Source organism: Ascaphus truei, chromosome 17, assembly GCF_040206685.1.
Source record: "Ascaphus truei isolate aAscTru1 chromosome 17, aAscTru1.hap1, whole genome shotgun sequence".
Classification (NCBI taxonomy): Eukaryota; Metazoa; Chordata; class Amphibia; order Anura; family Ascaphidae; genus Ascaphus; species Ascaphus truei.
The window spans coordinates 28,464,128-28,490,213 of NC_134499.1; the positions used below are offsets into that span (position 1 = coordinate 28,464,128).

The window sequence follows — 26,086 nt, forward strand, 5'->3', positions numbered from 1 at the left end:
ATGATCCATTACTAAAGTTCGTCAGCGTCCACCGAGAAAATGATAGCAGGATATCTATACTGCTTTGAACAAGCAATCAAGCCAAGAGGACACAAAGAACTTTAAATTCGCAGCTGGATTTAATCTGAACCCCTTCAGTGTACATCTGCGTCACCCCAAAAGGCGGACAGCCTTTGGCGCAGGTGAAGGGCAGCCAAAGAGTGTGAGCCATTTGCTGCCGTTCGCTGATGTTTGATGATGTTAAAGCTGCTCTATTTCAATCTGAAACTCACCAGCCCTTTTATCCCCTGTACCCAATTTTCCAACTCTATCTGTCCATGAATTGCCTGGGAATTGACTGTGAAACATTTTATGAATAAATAAAGTGAACGGTTCCTGAAGAATGAAACAATTAGAGACGTGTTCAACTTTCACAGATCACGAAGCTCACCTTTCTTTTTCTGGGGGGGGGGTGGGGGGGAGGGGATCATAAACTATTTTAATAGAGTTCCCATTGATTTATATAGACCATCCAACATCGGCAAATGTAGGTAGAGTACACCTTAGTTCCTCTGTCAATGCGAGATACAGGAGCTTACTAGGAAGTGAGCGCCTCCTATAAAGGCAGCTTATTTAATGCAAAGATCAGATCAACGATAAAACGCATGCATTTTTTCGGATTTATTTCTATATACATAAAAGTAGAGAAAACTACCCGATATCCTGCCGATCATTTATGAAATCAGTCACTTATTTTCAAGCTGCTGTAATTAGCTGAAGGCTACGAGTATCAAACCAATAAGAGACGGGCATTGGAGGGCACCACGACTCTCACACACAGGCAGATAGGGACACCTGGTTTTAATAGATACAGGACATAAAAAATAGATACTGTAGCTGCGAAAAAGGCTGCAGTTGGAGGTTATGCTTATATACCTCCCAAAACACTCGATCCAATAAAGGCTGTAAAAAATATATATCCAACGTAGAATGAAAGGTGGAGACATTGTCAAGGTCAAACGTCACTTTGCATTGTCTTTGCATGTTTGTGTGTGGGCTGCCCACATGTCCTTGAAGTCGAAGGTGGCGCCTGTCATTCTCTGAAAGATGTCTTTAATGTCATTGCAGGTTGTCTCAAAGTGGGTGGTGGCATCATAAGATCGAGAGATAAAGATCTGCAGAAAAACAAGCAAAACAAAAAGTCTCATTCATTGTTCTGCTGGATGTGCACACAAACCGAAAGGTCGCCCCTACACTCCGCCCCTCGGGGAAGTCACAATTACTCAGTGTATCAACTGGACGTTGTATTTGTTATATACAGTGTTCGACAAACCTATACATTTGCACGCCCCGGGCGAGCTCCTATAGGCCCAAGCAGCACACGTGTGGTACTAGGTGGCGAGTAGACTTTTTTGTTCGGCGAGTAGATTTTTGGGTGATTTGTCTACCACTGGTTATATATATATATATATCATTTACTATTTTACCTTTTGCATCCAACTAGGTGTCTTCTCCAAAAATACTGGACACAATGGTGAAAGGTGCGATGCGTTCAAAACACACCCCCCCCCCCCACCTCACCTCTCTCCGCTCCATGCTGTTTCCTCCTCTCCTTGGCCCCACCCCCAGGCTCCTGACACCTCCTCTTGATTGGCTCCATTACCCAGCAGCAGCCAATCATGATGGAAGAAGCTGCCCAGCCCCCTGGCTGCAGCCCTGCTCTCTCCCTGCTCAGGGAAATTCTACAGCCTCCCCCAAGCCGGTCAGGTCACTATGTGCAGAGAGGTAATACCGGTATACACACACATGTCCAGTATTATCTCTAATGTATTACTGGACAGTCTGGTTCAATACTGGACACCTGGCAACCCTACCAACAGAAGAAGGTTTGTATTGTTGATCAAGCATGATGGACTGTATTTACTAAGAAGTGTTTCTCCATAAGACACCATCCATGCTGGAAGACATCTTACGGCCTATTAAATGGGACGGAAAAGGCCATAGTTACTAAACCTGGAAGGTGTTTCATGGAGTAACCCAGCTTAGTACATTTGGGCCAGATAGGATTGCATTGCAGGCCTTTGTGGCATTGAAGAAGTTAATGCAGCAATATCTAAACCACTAAAACGGCTTGTTACTTCGCTGCTTGTTACACTCCGGTGTGTGTATGGTTGCCTCACCTGGTTCTTTGTGCCGTCGTGCTTTGGGACGTACTGATCCGCTATGGTCACGAACCTGGAAAAATGGAAACCAGAGAGATTTAAAAAAATCAACGGCAGCGCTTTTGGGGAAGACACTTCCTGAGACTCGGGTGAGGGGGGGGGGGAGGAGCAGCTACATAGCGTGCTGAGGTGTACACGGTGACCCCAATAGGCAGAGAAAGAGGTTCAAGTTACATTTGAATACTTTGGGGAGCGGATAGTTAAACTGAACTTCAGTGACTGAAAAAAATAAATAAAAATAATGTGCCATTAATACCACTTTGACTTTACATCTATAATCAAGGGGTGGGTGCTGCAGCGACTTCCATGATGCAGCAATGAGGAGAGAGTTATAAAGCAGCAGTGGTAAATTCAACCATGCTGGACCGGAGCCCCGCAGACGTTTCACAACCTTCCACAAAAGTGGAGTTTTCTCCGAACTATGAAACCACTGGTGGTATCAACATGAAGTGAGTGTCACAATCAAAATACAGGGAGTCTGACAGTCAAGGGTTAGAAAATACAATGTTACACAAGCCAGACTTATTCTGTACTTTGCTCTCATGTGTGTTATCATTAACACCACTCCGATTCTTTGTCCCTCATGCCTGGGGGAAAGAAGTGGATCCACTGACTAAGGTCCATTTCTAGCCAATACTTCTTGTCTCCCCACTCTGTTGTCACAGAATATCGCTTCCCAACCCAGAGATAATAGATAATATTAATGCTGGATCTGAGCCGAGGTTTCACATCTCCCTTTCATGGCTCGTACCAGGAAAAGTGACTCATCGTGGCTATTTCCTGCATTCCTGCGAAATTCGAGGAAATTTGCTGCCCACATCGGTGTTGGAAAAAAAACAAAAAAAACAATGACCTTCTAAGATGCAACATTAATCTGTCAGTGAAGGGAGCGTCCCCAGACGTCACATACTGAGCCATAACCTTTTGTACTTCTTTCAAAGAACAAATGTTTGATCATACGCCTGCTTTACAAATTAAGGAAGGGCCATGAGTGGTCTTGTTTAAGGGTCCAACTGTAAATCAAGAAAGATGAGCAATAAAAAGTCAAATAAATGTTCAACGGGTAGATGGAATCTGTTACAGCGCTGCAGGGAGATCATCGTCAAAGGCTCAAATGGTCACAATAGTATACATATATACTATACACATAGAAAAATCTAATACCGTCTATACAGTATCAACATATTACATAGTTACATAGGAGATGAGGTTGAAAAAAGACGTAGGTCCATCAAGTTCAACCTATGCTAAATTTAGACAACAGATACTTTATCCTATATCTATACTTACTTATTGATCCAGAGTGCAACATGAAGGTAAAATAAACCTTACCACGAGTCATACAAGAATAGGCCGACAGTGTCTCCAACTTCAGCCACTTTCAACTTACTCCCATTTAACCATATTTGGCAACAGAAGAAAGCTACAGGTCACCATTAACCCATTCAGTGCTAGAAGGCTATGCAACACATTGCAGAGTACTGAGCAGCTTCACAAGGGTCTCAGTAGAAAATCCTTCAAGCATTGAGAAGGTTCATGATAAGAATGTTAATGCTGACTTAGGCCATTTAATGCAATTGTGTTGTTCTGAAATTGTACTTTCTCTGCGGTTCCCTTAATTTTTTTGTTTAGTGCTGTATTTTGGGCAGTGTTTTCTGTCTAAGGTTATTTGAAGGACAGAGAGTCAGGGAAGGGGCAGCTTGGTTATCCACTTGTCATTGTCAACCGTCTCCAGTGGTGGCACCTATGCACCGTCATCCTTATTCCACCTCACTGGTTGTATCCATGAGACATGTCACCATCAGTTTACCCCAGTAGTAGCATCCATGCAAACAGGGCATTATCATCACCTCTCCTATGCTGGAAGACATTCTTCTGCTTACTTTTGGTCAACAGGTTCGAGAAGCTCCAGAGCAGGCTGGATCTCTTTCTCTGGGTTCTCAGTTTCTACGGTCGTGCTAATTATAGCCACATACTTTCCGTCTGATGCCACGCAGTGTGAGCAGGAGACCATGCAGACGTAGATATCTGAGCAGAGGAGAAATATATGATAGATTGCGGCTACAGGCATCAGCAGTTATAGAAATGCATATTCATTCGTGGCGGGGGAGAGACCGGCTCTTATCTGAAAGTTCTATTAGTGAGGATGGGAAGTTAGAATGAGAAAGGGGTCACAGGAGTAGTTGTATTATACATTATTTATAGTCAATAAAAAATACTGCTTGTGGCACATTTGCTTGACTCAGGCAAGTCTGAACCCTGTCTTTCAACATTATCGCTTCCACTGCAGCCAGGGATTCTGGGAAATGACATGCAAATGTTTCTCTTTAATTCTTATCCATTTTAAAGCTGCAGTTCAGTCAATAATCTGCATGTGTGTTTTTTTAATAAATCAGTTCTGTAGTAAGAAAAAATACTTTTAGCATTTTCTGTTTTTAAAAATACAACTTTGAAAGACCAATTTTCTTGTATTCTATTTTAACAGCCATTTGCTAAGGCACTGCCCCTTCATGTCCTGTCACAAGCCCTGCACACCCCTTTGTCAGCCCTGCCCTCCCTCTAGCACATGTCAGTGCAGGAGTGCTCATGAATATTCATGAGCTTCCACTGAGTGACAGAAGCAGAAGAAAAACATATGCCAGCTCTAATGATGTCACCAAATTTCGCCGATCAATACATGGAGAACGAATTGACCTGCAGCTATACAGTTCTTTAGGTAATTAGAGATAGCACACATGAAACTATTGAAGTAAAAAAATTAATTAAAGAAAAAAAAAAAAAAAGACTGAACTGCAGCTTTAAGGCTGCGCTTATAGTGCCGGCGACGCGATGTCGCCCGAAAACAAATGCATTGTTGACAACGCGTGCGCTTATAGTAAGCACAACGGCGACGGGGCGACGTGATTTTTTGAAGCCAGCAATATTTGATTTTTCAGGGGCTGTCGCCTCATGTGACAGCCCCTGAACCAATCAATGGCCTGGTCGCCCGCGCCGCCGCAAAGCGAAATACAACTTTTGCTAGCGGCGATGGCAACAGGTGACGTCACGCGTCGCCGTCGCGGGCACTATACGCGCGGCCTAACATGGATCCCTATGAGCTTATGCCTGCCGCATTACACAGCCCGGGTTAAAGAAGTGCAGAGCCAGTAAACCTATTCACAGACAGCTATCTCGACCTATTGGGTCTCATCAGTACGAGGTTGGTTGTTGGCTATGCAACGTGAAGCTGGTACGTGGGTATAACCAGACATTATTTATAAGAAGCCACCATATTCAGCGGTGCAGGACAACAGGGATGTAAGACATTAACAAGTAAGAGAATAACAGCACGCTGGTACAATTAGCTCCCTGAAACAAGGAGCTGACAATCTAAAAAGGAGAATAGAGGTCAGTGTTTTCTAAAGGCTGATGGAGAAGAGATCGTGGGCAGAATGGAGAGGGGACGTGGGGAAGTATTTGAAGACGAGGTCGGAGATGTACAGTATGGAGGAGGAGTGTAGGGGGCTGCATACACATGGATTACAAGATCGGTTTAGAATCGGATATCCAAACTATTTTTGTAATTCTGTAATACTTCAAAACGGCCACAGGGTCCAATTCAAACAGTGGGAAAATCCAACTCTGAAGCACAACTTCTGCCTACGATGGGTGGATGTTACGGCAGAGAGCGGGCTGCTTGTAATTTCCAGTCGGGTTAGAACTCTCCCTCTTTAACACGTCTGTGCATGAATTACCAAACCACCATTAATTCCACAGTTCTAACTCTGCTTGCAAACCCACTTACCCAAATGTAGGTGTTACAATGGGCGACCTTCGAGCCTAGAATGAGTTAGAGGTCCTAAGCAGAGCTATTCGGCGAGGAGAAAATCCGGGAAAATGTTTAATAAGCCAAAATTCCCGGAGTTTATAACTAATTTAAAAATTCATGTATACAGTGTGACCAGCCGTATCGTTTTTTTGCCGTTTGTCCCGGGTCCCGTCTTTTCTGGCCACTGTCCCGGTTTTACTCTGCTCCGGCCGCGCATGTGTGATAGGTGCTTGTCGTCTGCGTATGTGCATGCCAGCAAGCTCCGATCGTGCATGCGCACGAGCAGTCAGCAAGTGCTGATCGCGCATGGGCATAAGCGTCCAGCTAGCGCCTATCGCGCATGCGCAGTCGGTGCTCGCCATTCACACATGCACAATCAGCACTCGTCGTTCTCGACTGTGCATGCGCGAAATTTGTAACGGTTTTTGCCTGGACAAATATGGTCACTCTACATGTGTAGGATGTAACAATATGTTTCTCTCCATCACGCGGTCTTAATTCACTGTATATGTCAATTTACAATAAAGATTTTTTTTTTTAAAACAGTTCTATTCTTCACGTGACGGTGGTTTTTTTCCCTGCCCCACCTGACTTCCTGTTGACCTGCATCTGGGGTATGATGATTTGGCAAGAGGTGCACTCGTTGGTGTTTCTGATTGGATGGCTGAGGATGCAGATGACTCTTATCACCTGTCCGGTCTTCTTGACTTGATCTGGAACATAACTGGGGTCACAGATTAACTGTTTACAGTGAGCAATCTGGAACGAGAGAGAGAAGATCTCTTAGACTGACCCAAAGGCAGAAGAGTCCCCCACTTGACAACACATTATAACACAGTCTAATAAAGGGACTTTAATGGTCTTAAAAGCTTACAATTCTCTTGGAACATCAGTTAACCCTTGAAAAGTGTCACTGTTATGCTACATATTTTTTACATGCACATATAATATATATTTATCTCATCATTATTTCAGCCCTTGTCGATCCAATGCTGGATAAAAGGCCTCCCCAATGAAGTCCCGGGTACTGCGTATATATGTATATATTTTGGTGGTTATTCTTCAGGTTGACACAGTACCACACTCCAATTGCTGAGTTTGCAGGACCGTGTACCACTTACGTACCAACAGTAACTCCTACAATCAGGGTTGCCGACAGCGGGGGAGAGCCGGACAAGTGTCCCAGGCCCGGTGGCTGTGGGGGGCCCTGCTGACCGGCGCTGGAACTTCTGTATCCCACTGCCGGGCCCTGGCTCCTGGCTCTCCCCAGCTGCTGCATCTTCCCATGCCGGAAGCTGATCCTGACTTCCGGCGTGCACGGTGAGAGAGAAGATGGCATGGGAAGAGGGGGCAGCAGCTTAGGCAAGCCGGGGCTCCGCAGACGGCAACCAGAGTCCCAGTGGCAGCAACCAGAGGCCTGGCAATTGGGCTCGGCCTCTGGTTCCTGCCGCCAGTCCTCTGGCTCTACCCAGCTGCTGCCTCTTCCCACGCTGTCCTCTCTCTCCTGCCGATGCGCGCCGGAAGCTGGGTGCACCCGGAAGTCAGGCACAGCATCCGGCACACCGGCGGGAGGGAGAGGCTGGTGTGGGAAGAGGCCGCAGCTGGGGAGAGCCGGGGCCCGGTGGCAACCACAGGTAAGTGAGGGGGGAATGGTGTGTGTGATGGGAGGGGGGTGAATGTATTTGTATGAGGGGAGGGGTTATATTTGGGGGGTAATTGTATTGGGGTGGTGGTAATTTGTATCTGAGTGTGTGACGGGGTAGATTTGGATGCTTTGAATAAAGGTTACGCCCGCCATTACCCCTACCTGTCAATAATACATCTATTAAATATAGATCATATATGTGTTGTGTAGCCCCAGTTCCAGCACTTCAGGGACCAGGGGTTAACTCTGTACTCAGGAGAAATGTTGCTAGTTCAGGTTAACCTTCCCATGTACCTCTTTTTATGTAAAATTCCTGCATGTTGCATTTTCTGCGGGCCGGGGGCGGGCCAGTGATGTCACGGAGCTGGTTCGCCCTCATTGGGCGAACCGCTCACGTGACCGGCCCTGTGCTCCGGCAAGCGGGGAAATTTTAAATTTCCCTAAGACCTACGCTTCCGCGCGCTTGCAGAAGCGTAGGCGAGCCCCTACTAAAGCTGCTCTAATTGCGGCTGTATGGGCTCAGTGCCGAGCGGAAGCGCGCCTCAGCGCGCCTCCGCCAGCAAGCAATAACCATGGACGAGGCCTTAGAGTTCCAGTGCTGGTGCCAGGCCTGAAGGCCAGTTCCTGTGAGACACTGCATGGGGAAATCTCCTAACGGGGTTCCCTGCACCTAGACCTGCAGGGTGTTCCTCAGTTACCCCAGTTGGGAGTGTGTGTTTTAGGTCTGTGAACAGTTGTGGTTATTATTTTTCCAATATATTCATTTTTATTAACTCTGTTGTTCTGTCTGGCGAGCTGGTCCCTAGTATGTTAGTCCTTGTCCCCCGTGACAGGGGGTGGTGGTAATTTGTAACTTGTGGGGACTCGGGTGGGAGGGTGTTTGCATCTGAAGGGGGTGCAGTGTGTCTGTACTGGGAGGGGGTATTGTCTGTGTATTGGGGGGGTTGTGTGGGCAGTGGGAGGGAGGGGAAATGGTGTGTCTGGCCGGGGGGAGGAGAGGAAATATGTGTGAGGAAAGGGGATTGAGTGAGAGCGGGGAGAGAAAGACGGTTTGAAAGGGGAGGGCTCAGAAAGCCGCCAACACGGGGTGGGAAGGGGCGCCGACATGGGCGGGGGGCCCTGGGCAAAACTCTAGTCCTGGGCCCCAGGAAAACGTTCGGGCGGCCGTCGTGCCTGCAATACAGGCTCAGGGTTCTTAAAAACTGATCCTAAACAGTGATGGCACCCGGTGCCAAACCACCTGAAGCTGTGTATGATTTCAGTGGGGCTTTTAATAGGGGCGCTCAGAACGAATCCCGTGGGTAGTTGAGTGGAGGAGATAATGGACACAGGGATGATGGAGGCATAGAGAAATATCTGAACACATCGCTCACCTCCCCCTCCGACTTCACTCCAACCACCTGTCCCTTCTCCATGAGAATCTCATTCACAGGCTTGTTCAACATGTAGATCCCACCATAAAGAGAACTCAGCCTGAGAAGGAAACCAGGACCGGTGAATGGCTGCATGGTCACAGGTGCCGCTCAATAACAAATAACACATTGTAAGGTCTACATGGCAGGGATTTATGCCTAAAACAGTTTGTTTGCAGTGTTGTGTACTCTGTAGCCCTACGTCAGAGGGAAATATGAAGTCCCGCTTAGCAACACATATTGGAGTAGATAATAACTACTTGGTTATATATGTTCTCTGGCATTTTTATATATTTAAGCTTTTATTTATTTATTTATTTACACTGAAAAGCCAAACTTGGAATATCAAAATAAAAAATACCCCCCAATTAAACAACACATACTGCTTTAAAGCTGCAGACCAAGCAATATCCTACATGTGTGGGGTATTTTTCAGAATAAATCCATTCTGTACTTTGAGAAAACACTTGTAGCTATTTGTTTTCCTAAAAAATGACGGAATGACATTTTTAATGTATTATAATGTAACAGGCATTTTGTAGTTTCTATAGCAACCATTTTCAAAGTCACACCGACTGCAGAATACTCCTCTGCAGCCATTATTTAGCGAACCCCTGAGCCGAATATTCACCGATCGATCACAGTAGAACGGATCAATCGACAACTTCGCTTATTACTTATCATTGTGTGGATTGTATTGATGCACATATTAAAGGGGGGGAAAAAACTAATTAAAAAAACAGCATCTTGGACTGCTGCTTTAACCCTTGACGTACCCAGTTCCAGGTTCTCACCTTGCAAATCCTTGTGGCAACTCTCCCAGTCCATACAAGGGGTACAGATAGGGGCTCTTGCTGTATTTTGCCAGGGATTCACAGTACAGTTTGATTCGGTTAATGGTCTCCAAACAGGGCAGGTCCAAGTAGCTAGGACAAGAAGTCAGATTGTTACTGCCGCCACGTTCCGTGATGTAAGCCCAGTACCACTCATTTCTGAATGCACATCAAGAAATTATGCGCTAACCGGGTATCAGAGACGCAGCCGCACACAATTATTTCTCCTGTGGGGCATTTTTAAGTGACGATTTTACCAGTTTGCAGCAGAATCCACACAGCACCCAGTATTTCACACCACACCCTCCTACATCAGTTAAGATGCTATAACTTCACCCGGGAATGTCAGCTTCCACTTACTCATCTGTTTTGTATAAGGCCACAGCGTGTCCAGTGAAAGCCATGACCTCCGGCCCCAGGTCAAACCTTCTGTACACCTCCCGCATGGTCATCTTCCTGGGATCGATGTCCTGGTGTGTCTTGGCATCGTACTCGCTGAAGTTAACCACAAAGAGCAGGAACTTGCGGAAACGACGCTTTTCAAATATCCCCATCAGGTCTGTGGTCACATAAGACAAGCCAAGAATGGAGCAGTGCAACGTCAGTGGAAGACAGAGGACCCGCACATCTAGGAGAGCTTGGGTCCTGATGATGGTCCAATGTGTGACCCGAAACATCGGCATAAAATTTTCTCATTCACAGGTCTGAACACCTGCTCAAAGATACAACACACACACACAACTCCCAATGTGCCACTATTATTCTTTGTACTACGTGAAAGTGTATGGGAAGGCGTGGCACATTGGTTATGTCACTGCCTTTGAGGTGGGAGAGCGCAGTTTAAGAAGCAGAACCCAAGCTCCCCTTGACACGATGCAGAAGCTTTGTCTATTTGTACACTGAGCACTTCAATAAGACTCACCAGAGGTCAACGCTTCCTCTTCTGTGCAGGGGACTTTGTGAATCTTCCCCGCTTTGTACACGTAACTCCCGTCAACGACCTTGAAATCCATATATCGAGTCACTTCTGTGTACAAAAGCATCTTCACCAGCTGTCCTAACAACAGCATGAAGAGGCATGAAGGCAGTGAGTTATGTATATGTATGTATGTAAAATCTTTATTTATATACCACCATCCATGTACATAGCGCGTCACAGCAGTGATAGATGTGACATAATAATATAACACATCATGGGAACAAGTGCTTCAGACATGACAGTAACAACAGGAAAAGAGGTCCGTGCCCCGAAGAGTTTACAATCTAAGTTATATGATGTTAACTGAAAATCTTAACTTTATACCCCATGGATTCATGTTTTATAGCAGGTGACTCAAGAAAAGGGTCCACAGGAGTCCATGGGTCACCCCGGACCATTTATTCTCTAACTAACATGCAATTAACTAATTAAACTAGATCTATCCATTAGGCGACTTGCCTTCATCCAAAATATGTTTTTTTTAAAGGGCCAGGGATCCACTGTATCAATGTGTGCAGGTGCAGTGCCACTTATTTATAAAGCTACCGGATTTAGGGAATGCTTATCTGGAACACGTTGACATTATATAGGAACTATTCCTATTCCCCCCTCTCTTGCCTTTCCCTCCTTTGAGGTTCACACTGTCCAGATCTTCTCTCCTCTCCCTGTTCATGTGGCGGTCATGTATCACCCACCTACCTCTACTCATCCCCCTTCTGCCTTTCTCTCTCACTTTGAATCCTGGCTCTCTTTCTTCCTCTCCTCAGACTCCCCTGTTCTTCTCCTTGGGGACTTCAATTGCCACATTGATGACCCCTCTCTCCCTTGGGCTTCCCGCTTTCTTTCTCTAACCTCTTCTTTTGGCCTTCAACAGTGGACTGCAGCCAGCACCCACAAGGATGGCCACTACTTAGACCTGGTTTTCACTAAAAACTTCTCTCTCTCTGATTTCTCCATTTCCCCTTTTCCTCACTCTGACCATCACCTCATCTCATTCTCTCTATCTCGCTTCTCAACTTCTCCACCTCCATCTACACCCCGGTTCTGCAGAAACCTGCGCTCTATTCACTTACCTGACTTTGAGTCCACGTTACACTCCTCCCTCTCCTCTCTCAGATCTGCTACAGACCCTGACAAACTGGTCAGGAACTACAACTCTGCCTTGTCCTCCTCTCTTGATCTACATGCCCCGCTTTCTCTCTGCCGCACTCGCCCTTTTAACCCTAGACCCTGGTTAAATTCCCACACGCGCATGCTGCGTTCCTCCACTCGTTCCTCTGAACGCCTCTGGAGGAAATCTCATACTCTCGCAGACTTCCTTCACTACAAATTTATGCTATCCTGTTTCAACTCTGCCCTCTCGCAAGCTAAACAAGCCTACTTTTCTTCACTAATCAACATGCACAAGTCTAACCCACGCCGACTGTTCTCTGTCTTTGATACTCTACTCAAACCACCCTCCGCTGCCTCTCCTTCCTCCATCTCCGCTCAGGACTTTGCTGACTATTTTAAGGAAAAGGTGGAATCCATACGTCAGAACATCCCCTCTGTTTCTTCCTCCCATCCTACACCTCTTCCTAACTCTCCTCCTGCCTTCCTTGACTCTTTTTCCACTGTCTCAGAGGAGGATGTGTCGCTGTTGATCGCCTCTTCTCCCTCTACCACTTGCCCTCTTGACCCCATTCCCTCCCATCTCCTAAAACCTCTTGCTCCTACTATAATCCCTACGCTCACGCACATTTTTAACTCCTCCCTCTGCTCTGGAACCTTTCCATCCTCCTTCAAACATGCAACAGTCATACCATTACTCAAAAACAGCAAGCTTGACCCTACCTGTCTTTCTAACTATCGGCCTGTCTCCCTCCTGCCTTTTGCCTCTAAACTACTTGAACGTCTTGTATTCGCTCGCTTGCTCCATTTTCTCAACACCTATTCTCTCCTAGACCCTCTACAATCTGGCTTCCGTACTGCTCACTCCACGGAAACAGCCCTCACTAAAATAACTGACGACCTCCATGCTGCCAAAGACAGAGGTCATTACACTCTGCTCATATTACTCGACCTCTCTGCAGCATTTGACACCGTGGACCACCCTCTTCTCCTTCACATTCTCCATACTCTTGGCATTCGGAACAAAGCTCTATCCTGGATCTCATCCTACCTCTCCCATCGTACTTTCAGTGTCTCTTCTGCTAATACCTCCTCCTCCTCTATTGATCTCTCTGTGGGGGTACCCCAGGGCTCTGTCCTGGGACCTCTTCTCTTTTCTCTGTATACACTCTCTCTAGGTGACCTAATAACATCTTTTGGGTTTAATTATCACCTCTATGCTGACGACACACAAATATATTTCTCAACACCCGACCTTACACCTACTGTACAAACCAAAGTTTCTGAATGTCTCTCTGCTATATCATCCTGGATGGCCCTCCGCCGCCTTAAACTCAACATGGCTAAAACAGAGCTCCTCATACTTCCTCCCAAACCTGGCCCTACTACCTCCTTCCACATTACTGTTGGAACTACGATCATTCACCCAGTAGCCCAAGCACGCTGCCTTGGGGTCACACTCGACTCCTCTCTCACATTTGCCCCTCACATTCAAAACATTTCTAAAACCTGTCGCTTTTTCCTCCGCAATATAACAAAGATACGCCCTTTCCTCTGTTGCTCGACTGCTAAAACTCTGACTCAGGCCCTCATTCTCTCCCGTCTTGATTACTGTAACCTCCTGCTGTCCGGCCTTCCTGCCTCTCACCTGTCTCCCCTACAATCTATCCTTAACGCTGCTGCCAGAATCACTCTACTCTTTCCTAGATCTGTCTCAGCATCTCCCCTCATGAAATCCCTCTCCTGGCTTCCGATCAAATCCCGCATCTCACACTCCATTCTTCTCCTCACTTTTAAAGCTTTACACTCTTCTGCCCCTCCTTACATCTCAGCCCTAATTTCTCGTTATGCACCATCCAGACTCTTGCGTTCTTCTCAAGGATGTCTTCTTTCTACCCCCTTTGTATCTAAAGCCCTCTCCCGCCTTAAACCTTTTTCATTGACTGCCCCTCACCTCTGGAATGCCCTTCCCCTCAGTACCCGACTAGCACCCTCTCTATCCACCTTTAAGACCCACCTTAAGACACACTTGCTTAAAGAAGCATATGAATAGGACTGTGGCTATTCTGAACACATGGCACATAAAGCTTGGCCCCCTGCAGATGCACTTACCAGAACTCCCTCCTACTGTCTCTGTACGTTCTCCCTACCTACCAATTAAACTGTAAGCTCCTCGGAGCAGGGACTCCTCTTCCTTAATGTTACTTTTATGTCTAAAGCACTTATTCCCATGATCTGTTATTTATATTATCTGTTATTTATTGGATTACCACATGTATTACTGCTGTGAAGCGCTATGTACATTAATGGCGCTATATAAATAAAGACATACAATACAATACAATACAATATAGCAATATACCGGAAATTGAGTAGGGGGTCTGTTCTAAAAATGTAATCTGTAATACTTTAATCGAAAAAAACAGTTTGGGTGATTTTTACATTTTTATGTTATTCTTTACATGGCATATATATATATATTTTTACTCACCATAACTTAACTCAGTATTATGGTATAGCCTATCCCATAGCCTCTTTGCATACCAGTTAAAATCAACCCCACACTGATGAGACCCATTAAGGTCGAAACAGCTGTCTGTGGGTGGTTTTCTGGGTATGCACCTTAACCCTGGCTGTGCTCAAAGCTGTGACCATGCAGCAAGCTTAAGCCTATAGGGAACCATGTTAAAAATGGTTTTTGAGGCAAAAAGTGACACTGTGTGCTCATTTGCATGTTATTTCCCAGAATCCCTTGCTGCAGTGGAAGTGCTGTATGCTGGGTGATAATGGGGAAAGGCAGGGTTGCAGACCTGCCTAAGACATGCAGATGAGCATACAGTTGTATTTGTATATATATATATATATATATATATATATATATATATATATATATATATATATATATATATATATATATATACACACACATATACAGGCATACCCCGGTTTAAGGATGCTCACTTTAAGTACACTCGCGAGTAAGGACATATTTTCAATAGCACCATACCCCTGTGTCCGTACGCTTGCTGAGTACTGACACTTATTCTGCCCTACAGACCGCCGGTGTAGTGACGCGCTGATTCCCCTCACCCAATAGGCAAACGGCAGCTCGCGCATGACCCTTTCAGCACGTCCTGAACAGCAATACCGGCTCCCTACCTGTACCGAAGCATCGATAAGTGGGAAAAAGGTAGTGCTTCACTTTAAGTACATTTTCGCTTTACATACATGCTCTGGACCCATTGCGTACGTTAATGCGGGGTATGCCTGTGTGTGTGTGTGTGTATATATATATATATATATATATATATATATATATATATATATATATATATATATATATATATATATATATATATATATATATATATATATTTATACACATACATACATATATATATATACATACACACATACATACACACACTGACCACAGTAATAAAATATTTTTACAGCTAAGTTACAATCCCAAGTCTTAATGATGTTTCTGTCACCCAGAAAGGTGCATGCACGTCCCACATATTAAATAATCATTGCGGTTTTCTTACCATTGGCCATAAGGAACTTGGGTATTAGATCCACATTCCATTCTCGGCCTCTCCCCAATGGAGATATACACTATTAGTTTATGTTCATGGTTGTGCCTCTGGCATTAAGTCATCGTTGGTCTCTTCATCTGTTATGTTGTGTTATTTGTGATTCCTTTACTATATTGCTCTATTATCTATACCAATTGTTGGATATATTCAGATGCATTATGCATTTGATTGTGTTATATGCATATGTATAATGTATATTGTGATTTCTAGTCATCCCTCTGAATCTCTCTTTCCCTTTATTATACCATAACTATTTCTCCTATGGTCATTTCCTCTAAAAAATTTGAATTTTGTCTATATGGATGTAATCTTTATCCATTTGCGCATTTCATTCCCCTATAACTACAGGCATATGTATGTTTAATATAAAATATATGTGTATATGTTAATTATAATCTCTATTGCATTTATTACTGCATTTTATCATTATTTTATGGTATTCTAATGCAATTGTTCTCTTTCAGCAGTGAAAGGAGTTAATAATGAAACTCAATAATGAAACTTACTCCAATGCTTTCAATTATCTAATTAACTATGTCTAGCTTTGATTGGCTGATACCCATATAAATTACGATTGCAACCTTTGTGTTTTTATACCCCCTGACGAAGTCTTAAGGACGAAACCCGTAGGGAGTTTTCTGAGCCAATACATTTGTATTTTATGTACTTTTGTGCACTCTGACATATTTGTCAATATCGGACTATTTTCCGGAGAGATCTGCATGTCATATTGGATCCTAAACAGCTCCGCAAGAGACTACCCAAGATTCTCTGCTGCCCAAGAGCTCCCGCTGACGTCACAACTCTCGCGAGACTGTAACGAGAAAGTACTTGGTACACAGAGGCCACGCAGCTATCGACATCTGCGGCACACGGTGGAGCCCAAGTTTGTACCCTACCTTCCCGGTGATCGTTGGCGATTGAGTTTTACTCATACATGCTTTTAATCCTGTTACGTTTGTGAGTGCGCAATTTATACCCTTTCAGATCCATATAAATTTTTCATACTTACTACACCATGAGTGCGCCTGTTGTTTTCTTGTTTTTTTCATATATATATATATATATATATATATATATATATATATATATATATATATATATATATATATATATATATATATTTATACACACACATACATATATATATATATACACATATACACATACATACACACACTGACCACAGTAATAAAATATTTTTACAGCTAAGTTACAATCCCAAGTCTTAATGATGTTTCTGTCACCCAGAAAGGTGCATGCACGTCCCACATATTAAATAATCATTGCGGTTTTCTTACCATTGGCCATAAGGAACTTGGGTATTAGATCCACATTCCATTCTCGGCCTCTCCCCATTGGCTCTGGAGGTCCAATAACATGAAACCTTCGATAGAGCTGAAGAAACAGATGGAAAAGGTAACTTGTGTTCCAGGTAAACAGTAGCCACTACTGTAAAGCACATTTAAACAGAGGAGGCACTATGGTATAAGCAAACTAAGCAGATGCTAAATGCCTCATTCATTGCAACGTCCCAACTATTTGAATAATGTTTAACTTGGTTTTATCTCAGAACTCTTAAATATAATTGATTTGGGTTCTTGGACATTGATATTTATCGGGTATGATGAGTGGGGCCGTTGGTGAAAAAAAGGGGCATTACTAATTAGCCCTGAGTAAGGCAACAAAATATATATTTTTTTGTGATTTGTTAAATATCACATTTTTCACGACACTAGGAAAAACTTCTGTCTATTTGTGCACTAAGCACATACATTAAACTCATCAAGGCTTCCTCTGCTGTGCCAGACACTCTATGGAACATCTGCTTACTGTATGTGTAGAAATGGTAAAATAACGTGGGTTTTGGAAACAGTTGGAAGAGAGATATGTGGATGGAGAGCTACCAAATGTATCCTTGCTTAGGGACCCCAAAAATCTATCACCGTCATGGGTTTCAACACTGACACTAAGACAGACATTTAAGATAACTAATGCAACACCAATTTAGTCGAAGTTTGACCAACAGTAGTCAGGACCTCACCTCTTCTAGAGGAGTGATGGAAGCACTCTCACCTCCGTAGTAATCATTACGGTCTATGTGCAGAACCTTTTTGCCATTCACCGACATGATTCCGGACAAGACGCATTCCTGAAAACGTTCCGAAAAAAACCCCGCAAATGTTTACATTTTTTGCAGAAGCAAAAGATAAAGACCAATGATTCCCAAGCAGTGTTATTCCACAAGACAGCAGTAGAATGGGATGAAAAACAGATGATTCCTGATGAAGCGTTTTGCGCGAAACGCGTTGTGTGATGCCTTCTAGAGGTTATTTTTGTATGATCCATTAAACTTTGATTTTTTTGATGAGTGAGCCCCCTCTGGATCCATTTTTACTTTGGATAGTGCACTGTTTTTCATCCCATTCTACTGCTGTTCTACTCTGCGGATGCACATCACTGGACCCCCAAAGGATTCATTGGTTATCCACTAATAGTGAGTTTTTTTCTTATGCTAATATTATTGCAATAATTTAAAAAAAAAAATTGTGTTATGAAATTCGCCTGCTTGGATTGCCTCTTTAAGAAGGTCCACTCTGTTGAACCAAAACATTGGATAAATAAATAGTCACCACTTAACCACTATTTTCAGCACCTGCAATGATCTTTACTTTTTGAGTGCATATATACTTTTATATATTTTGGCAAGTTACTATGTACACACACTTGTGCGCTTCACGTATTCCTGAATTCTGTGACTGGGTCCTAAGCTGCACACGTTTAGTTATTCTTGGTGTTATTTTGTATATCAGGTCTCTCCTTCCTCTCACGTAAGCCATTCCCCATATCAAGTACTATCCCAAGCAATGAAACATTGGAGCAAAGTGTCTTCATGCAAATCTGGGGCAGAACAGACACCCCCGAGTGTATGGAGGAAAATCTTTCCAATGAAATCGCTACGAAAAGCGTCACGTCAGGCAAACTCGGCGCAAGTAAAAGAACGTATTTATTTACTAACGTCAACGTTTCGGTTATTTTCATTGACCTTTTTCACTGGTTTTACTTCCAATAAATGTTTATAAATGACCCTTAATATCATTCAGGGTGAATATCATGCAAAAAGATCACGTTCCGGAGTTCCAGAACTTCTACAAAGTTACTTATCAAAGTCTCATATACAGGTTAAGGCCTCGTCCAGGGTGGTGCTGAGTGGGTGACCGTGCTCACGCTGGCCACGATGAGACACATTGAGGCGATGTGTGCGGCCAACGTGAGCGAGCGCCTGAGCATGCGCGGCGCTTAGATGGTTGCAGAGCAAGCAAATTTGAATTTGCCGCTCGCAAGCGCGTCACGTGAGCAGTTCGCCCAATGTGGGTGAACCAGCTCCGTGACGTCGTGGCCACGCCCCCAGACGAGCACGCACCTAGCCGGCCACAAATTGCCCGGCAGAGCAGGGCGCAGCACACGAGCACCAGCGCGCCCCGCTCCCTGCCTGGCCGCAGCCTAAGGCTGCAGTCCCACTAACTAATACGTGCGCTGTACGATCAAGCCCCGCCCCCCAGTTACTCCGGTCCTCAGCGGTGCGCGACAGGTTTTCAGGCAGGCAGGGGAATTTGAGTTTGGCATTCGCGACAGAGGCGCCCCCCGCCGGCGGTTCAGCCAATGTGGGCGAACCAGCCGCGGGACGTCATGGTCACGCCCCCACAAACCCACAGCCACGCCCCCTCTTGTCTCAAACCTTCCCTCTCCCCTCAGACCGCAGATCGCGGTGCAGCGCTGTGCACGTGCCGCCCCCCCCCCCCGCCGGGCGCGTGCCACAGTGCTGACTGGGGACTCAGCCTTAGGCAGCAGTCCAAGCTGCCGGGTTTTTCTTTCCCCTTTAAAGCTGCAGGTCAAGCAATATCCTACATGTCTTTTTTTTTGTTTTTTGTTTTTTTTTTTAAATAAATCAGTTCAGTACTATGAGAAAATACTTGTAGCATTTAAAAAAAAAAAAAACAATTTTAAAGACATTTTTAATGTATTCTAATGTAACAAGCATTTTTGTTCCTATAGCAACCATTTACAAAGTCACATCACCTTTTTGAGCCCTGCCCTCTCTGTCAGTGAACCAATTGAATGTAGTGCCTGCCTGGTATCATGATCTTCCGCACAGAACTTTGTCGTCAGTGCAGCAGAAGAGTACCCAGGATGCATTTAGTGAAACCCGAGCCAAATTTCAGCGATCGATTACAGGTGAACGGATCAATCAGCAACTTAGCTAATCACTTGTCTGTGTGCAGATTGTATTGATGCACATATTGAATGGATTTAAAAAAAAAATTAAATGACAGCTTGAACGGCGGCTTTAATATGTGGATCAATACAATGCACAAAATGATAAGTATTTAGCTAAATTACCGATTGATCTGTTCTCCTGTGATCGATCGGCGAAGATTCGGCTCGGGCGTTAACTAAATGGCTGTCAGTGCAGCAGAAGAGGACCAAAGATGCAAAGTTCTGTGCTGAAGATCATGTGACCAGGCAGTCACTAGATACAATTGGTGCACTGCTAGAGAGAGGTGTGCCAGAGCCTGTTTCAGAAGAGGAAAAGGATGTGACTTTGTAAATGGTTGCTATAGAAACAATTATTATTGTTTATACATTATAATACATTAAAAGTGTCATTCAGAGTTGTTTAAAAAAATGCTACAAGTATTATTGCATAGTACAGAACATATTTATAAAAAAAAATTTTTTTTAAAGATAATGCTTGGTCTGCAGCTTTAAGCAAAACACCACCAGGTTTATCAGAGGAAAGGAGTCCAACAAAAGTTTGTTTTGCTTCAACTTTGCTGCAATTTTACAACCAGGAGATTTAGCAGAGATCCTATAGTGTTTTTGTTGTTGTTGTTAACAGATGAAGGCTAATCCCGCTGACATGTTAGATTGAGGATTAAAGCCGCCGATTGGTGACTGCAGCTGAAATCCTCCCGTCAGCTTAGACCCGACAGACGCGCTGCCGTGCAAGTGATGTCTACGGACGCAGAACGTGTGCAGGTGACGTAGGGGCAGTGTTCCCGGTATCTGAGCTGCTTTTGGAGGTAGAATCAAAGGGGGACACGGTCTCAGACGTCACAGAATGGGAGAACTACGCTTGGTTTCGTTCACTGATAATCCGATTTATCTGTTCAACATCAACACACTTTATCTATTTACGGCCAGAAGTGCCTGCAAAATCTATGCTGTGTCTGGGATGACACAAACCTCCCTGCAAAAGTATCTGCATTCCCTCTAACACAGGATCCCAAGGGACACCACAAAATATCTATCTATTTATCTATCTATCTATCTATCTATCTATCTATCTATCTATCTATCTATCTGACAAGATGTAAGTTGCCTCTACATCAAATGTATTAAAACGTATTTGATCTCTTGAGCAAAGCAGTAAACACCACCTCAGCCCTGTTAGATTTTAAAGATGCAATGAGGATGCAAAGTGGCCCCTTTTCCAGGTGGGAAGTTTACATGCCAGGATATGTGTTTGCACAGAGCATGTCCTAAAGTACCTTGATATACTGACCCACACAAGTGCAGCATGAAACAGATCATTCCCACTCTTGGTATACATACCCCATAAAGCAAAGAAGGGTGGGGGGCCGTGCTGGTCCTTTCTTCCATGTAGTAACATACAGGAGGGCCCCGGTCATGTGGCGGGTTCCGTTCTAAGGACCCGCCGCAAAGCGAAAATCGCCGGAAAGCGGAACCGGCGATTTTTGTTATGTGCGCATGCGCAGACCGGCAACTCGCTGTTCTACGCATGCGCAACATCGGCAAAAAAAAACCATTCTGCGCATACGCGACCCCGGACTGGCCCGTTCTGCGCATGCGCAGACATGGCGGCCCCCTTCTCGGTACCGCCGTATCGGCGGATCACCAAAAAGCGGGGCGCCGAGAAGCGGGGCCTTGCTCTAGTATGACACCTTATATTGGACCAACAAGTAGTTGAGATGTTACTTGCTTTCCAGCCTCTCAAGGTTCTTCATCTGGTATGAGAGAGGTAGGAAAGCTTGTAACATATCAACTACTTGTTGGTCCAATAAAAAGGTATCATACCCCCTACTCCCTCTCTCTCCTTTGTTACTATACCCCATAAAAACATTGATGGAATATTAGGGTAATTTAACTCCTTAATAGCTACAAAATCATAGACTAATTTTGAGAGCATACACTACCGACACACTTAATCCGAGCAGGGCTAGTTCCGCAAGCCGGGGGATGCCCCGGCGTGCTAGCCCCACTCCCTCAGCGTGCCGCGCGTCACCGATGCGCGGTCACGCGTCATCGGGTGCCAGCGCCCCCTGCACGCGCGTCCAGGGCTCCCCGAGGGAGCCCTGGTGTCCCGCGATGTGGGGGACGGCGGCAGGGGGTTCCGGGGGACCCGGCGGACCCGGCAGCGGGAGGGAGAGCGCCCCGATCGGAGGGCGCTCTTCCGCTGCTTCGGCGCGCGCCCGGCACCCTCCGGCGCGCGCCAGGTTACTGCTGCAGCCGAGAACGGGCAAATGCTCGAATAAACTCGGCCGCAGCAGTACTTCCTATCTCTGCAGTGTTTTCTGCTGCTCAGCATTTATTTCATTCTTTGACTGTAGGAAACTTCCTTATCGAGTTTCCTGCACTTTATACAGCCACAAATGAAACATGCAGTTTTAGGGCGCTATTTATCAACACCCCCCCCCCCCCCAGCTACAAACCAGCTGCAGATTTATCCCTTCAGTGGAATTGTATCTACCTGGCAAACTCCATCTGTTTTATTTTGAATCCAAAGACCCGCAACCGTGTGTTATCCGTGCGGTCATTATTCAAAATAATAAATCCAAGGGAAATACCAAATTAACCTCTTTGCAGCCAAGTCTGAGAGGGGTGTCCCTTTCTCCCCTCTCACACCCACTATGTCTGTAGGTCTCTCTCCATCGGACTGTTAGCTCTTCAGGGCAGGGGCTCCCTTCTCCCAATTTTTACTTTTACTTGATCCACGGTTGTACTTGTTTTATTATATTTTATATAATGTGTTAGTATGTATGTATATCTTTATTTATATAGCGCCATTCATGTACATAGCGCTTCACAGCAGTAAATACGGGATAATCATATAAATAACAAATAGTACAAATAACACATAATGGGAATAAGCGCTTCAGACATAAAAGTAACATTTAGGAAAAGGAGTTCCTGCTCTGAAGAGCTTACAATCTAATTTGTAAAGCTTTATGTACAGTATATGGCCAGAGCTATAAAAACATATGTACAAAGGATACTGTAGTGCCTGAAATTAACACAAAGGAGTCTGTGCACTATGCTAATTTTGGATCAAAATTGCTACAAATAGCTGAATGTTCCTGTTGCGCCTCTTATTGTCAATTTATAAAGCTTGTGGAAGTGCGAAATGGCGCTGTGCGTCAGAACAAGGCTTCCTGATACCTAGACCCCAAAGGAACTGATTTGCCGCGTTTCTTACCTTTAGGCCTGTCCCCAGCACGATGACATCATACTCTTCCTCCATGGCAGAGACGGCGTCGGTCTGCCCATTCGCGGGTACCTCGCGCTTTCCCCCAGGACCCAGAACGGCACGAAACTGAAGCCTGCGATCATAAGCTGATCTGTCGCACGCCGATAAGCCAGCAGCTTTCAACCTGTCCCAGTGACCCAAAGCCGGACCGCCTGCTTGTAATCCGTCTGAGTAACGCAAAGCAGTGGCGGTTCCAGCCGGGGGAGGGGGCGAGGGGTGTAACAAATACACCGGGAATGTTATCATTTATCTGTGTTATTTTCTATTGGCCAATGCATGCAATTCATACAAATTGGAATTGAATGAAATAATCCCAAATATAATTCCCCTCTGATTTCTTCAGTACTGGATGTGTGAGGCACTACAACAGGGCTGGCCAAACTTCAGTCTTTAAAGGCCACCGGCAGGTCAGTTTTTCAGGATATCCCTGCTTCAGCACAGGTGGCTCAATCTGCCCCTGCCTCAGCACAGGTGGCTCAATCAGTGGCTCAGTCTTCGACTGAGCCACTGATTGAGCCACCTGTGCTGAAGCTGGGATATCCTTAAAATCTGACCTGTTGGGGTGTCTTGAGATCTGGAGTTAAGCAGTTAAGCCGCCCCTACAGCTCGAGATGAAGAAAATCATCATTTTTAACAACAAAAAAAACTACTTTTTTGCTTCTGTTCATTAACGCAGGACATGCTCAGGAGGCTAGACACTAACATTATATGAGTTAAACTCAGGGGGTGCATTGGTGACATAAAGATGTCTATGAAACTGGTATTGGACCCATTGGAAGGAACACAGCACAGTATTAAACGCCAGGCAGTTACTTAATGGTGAATATCTCAGATTGAAAGATGTTTACATTACATCCTCTTTCCTACATCACTGATGACACAGAACATTGCACGCCTCAGAGCACTGGGTTTCTAGATCACGTGACTCAGCTATCACCCCACAATTAGCTTTGTCAGCGGTATTCCCTGGGTTTATAAAGTAAACGGTACATATGTTGTAACTAGTGCTCCACCTGCTGAACCAAGAAGGAAGACCAGGAGTGGCTCAATGCAACATACATTATAAGGAGACACAATATATACACCTCTCCCACCTGCAAGACCAGCACACACAACCACAAAAATGTATCAAAGAAGAATCAAAAAATCCCTGGACTTGTTATGTTCCAGTTTTGCCCTGGTTTCGCAGTTGGGAGGATTAGATTTTTTTGGATGCAGTTATGGGAACAATAAGACGATGAGTTCCTGAAAACCGATATTCCAACGTTGTTCGATTTTCCTAATATCTTGCTGCAAATTTGCAAGTAAATATATCTAAGAAATGTGTCAAAATGTATGAAACATCAAAACAAAAATCTACGTTTAAAGAGGTAATCCAAGCGTGCAATCTTTTTGTGTTTTATTTTTAACATAGGATTGAAGCAGGGGGGTCTCCAGAACTCAACCACGTTAATTTCAGGTCCGGAGACTCCCTGCTTCTGGAGATACTTACCTCCGTAGGGGGTGCCGGTAGCTGCTTTGCTCGGGTAGCAGGGTCCACGTAATGGCGGAGTTTCAGCGCCCCCCCCCCCCCCCACGCCCTGCGGGCGAATAGGAATCCGTGATGTCATCAGATGCGGCTTCTTATTGGCCCGCGTAACGTGCAAGCTTTCAACTTTGCCGAGATTCCAGCACCCCCTTTTCTTAGGTTTGTATCTCAGGAAGCAGGGGGTCCCCGGGAGCTGAAATATTTGGGGTTCAGCTCCGGAGACACCCTGCTTCAATCCTATGTTAACAAATAATAAATACAAAAAGGGCATGAATTGCTCCTTGAATTAAAAAAAAAAAATATATATATAGTTTAATAGGGTTGAAGCAGGGGGTCTCCTGAGCTGAACCCCATTAATTTCAACCCCTACTTCCGGAGATACTTACCTGCCAATTAAGTGCTCCACTCGGCTATCAGGGTTCACAATATGTCTGCTGTTCAGAGCACGCGATCGGTGCGGCTTCCTATTGGCCCATGTGAAGTGGGAGCTTGACACTTTAAGGCTGCGTCCATAGACACGGCAGCCGTGCGGAGGAGAGCGGAGGCTGAGGGAAAGCGGGTGTTTTCCCCGGTCTTCGTTCGCACGCCTGGGGGCGTGTCTATGGGTGGGCCAGTGACGTCACGGAGCTGGTCCGCCCTCATCGGGCGAACCGCTCACGTGACCGCCCGATCGCGCAAAAAAAATCCGTTTCGACTGATTTCACACGCATCACGCGCCCGCTTCCGTGTGCTCGCACGCTGCATAGACGCGATCACTGTTTTAGGCAGTCTGATTGCGCAGCGTGGGGACGCGTCAGCGCGGCCTGCGCTTCTATGTACGCAGCCTAAAGCAGCTACCGGCATCTACTTCGGAGGTAAGTATCTTTAGAAGTAGGGGGTCCCTGGAGCTGAAATTAACGGGGTTCAGCTCCGGAAACCCCCTGCTTCAATTCTATATTAAACTTTAAATAGCGCCTTATCACAGTATCCGTTTGAACAATTATATACAGGTCAAAAACTTAAGAAGGCCAAAATGTATTTGGATGGTATAGATTTCTTTAAGGGTGATACAGGCAAATACATGCAAAAGATTTCAAAGGCGTTTGAACAAATCTAAAAATGAATTTGTCTTCTGTACTAGATAGAATATGCTGTTTATTTTTACATTGTTTTTATTATTTGCTTTGTGGTTCCTAAGAAAATTATATGAATGCAAAAGCTTGCCGTGTGTACAACAGGAAGCCATTTTTAAAATGAACCTGTTATTGCAAAGATTATAAACGTGAGTAGAAGTAGGGGAAGGGTCACGTAGATGTTTGTTTTTCTCTTTTGCCGTCTCATCATTAAATTGCAGGTGATCATGCTGCAGCAAAGCAGCAATCCATCCAATTTTGTACTTCTCTCAAATTAAACTTTGAATGCCATTTCTCATGAGTTTTAATA

The 26,086-nt window shown here is 44.9% G+C and overlaps 1 protein-coding gene across 3 annotated transcripts; it reads right to left on the bottom strand.

Annotated features, from left to right (window-relative positions):
• Positions 1–647: 647 nt before the first annotated feature.
• Positions 648–23,397, bottom strand: LOC142468216 (rab GDP dissociation inhibitor alpha-like). Of its 3 annotated transcripts, none has more exons than XM_075574508.1 (11): positions 23,086–23,397; positions 17,632–17,739; positions 16,889–16,985; positions 10,822–10,926; positions 10,260–10,458; positions 9,861–9,992; positions 9,028–9,127; positions 6,597–6,768; positions 4,085–4,229; positions 2,160–2,214; positions 648–1,154 (listed from the first exon to the last, which is right to left on the bottom strand). In XM_075574508.1, exons 1-11 carry the CDS (start codon positions 23,380–23,382, stop codon positions 1,002–1,004), a joined length of 1,563 nt encoding a protein of 520 aa, XP_075430623.1. In that variant the 5' UTR covers positions 23,383–23,397; the 3' UTR covers positions 648–1,001. The 3 variants fall into 3 exon arrangements, with proteins under 3 accessions (XP_075430623.1, XP_075430622.1, XP_075430625.1); XM_075574507.1 differs by having other exon boundaries at positions 10,822–10,956; XM_075574510.1 differs by lacking the exon at positions 17,632–17,739 and having other exon boundaries at positions 10,822–10,956.
• Between the last annotated feature and the right edge of the window lie 2,689 nt (positions 23,398–26,086).

What these genes read in the sequence shown, in the direction of transcription:
- LOC142468216 (XM_075574507.1), bottom strand. Translation starts at nt 23,382, where the DNA reads ATGATAACATTCCCGGTGTATTTGTTACACCCCTCGCCCCCTCCCCCG. An exon ending in AGAGGAAGCGTTGACCTCTG is followed by an intron (nt 10,459 to 10,821) that starts GTGAGTCTTATT and finishes ATGTGACCACAG; the next exon opens with ACCTGATGGGGATATTTGAA. An exon ending in GAGTGAAGTCGGAGGGGGAG is followed by an intron (nt 6,769 to 9,027) that starts GTGAGCGATGTG and finishes CTCTCGTTCCAG; the next exon opens with ATTGCTCACTGTAAACAGTT.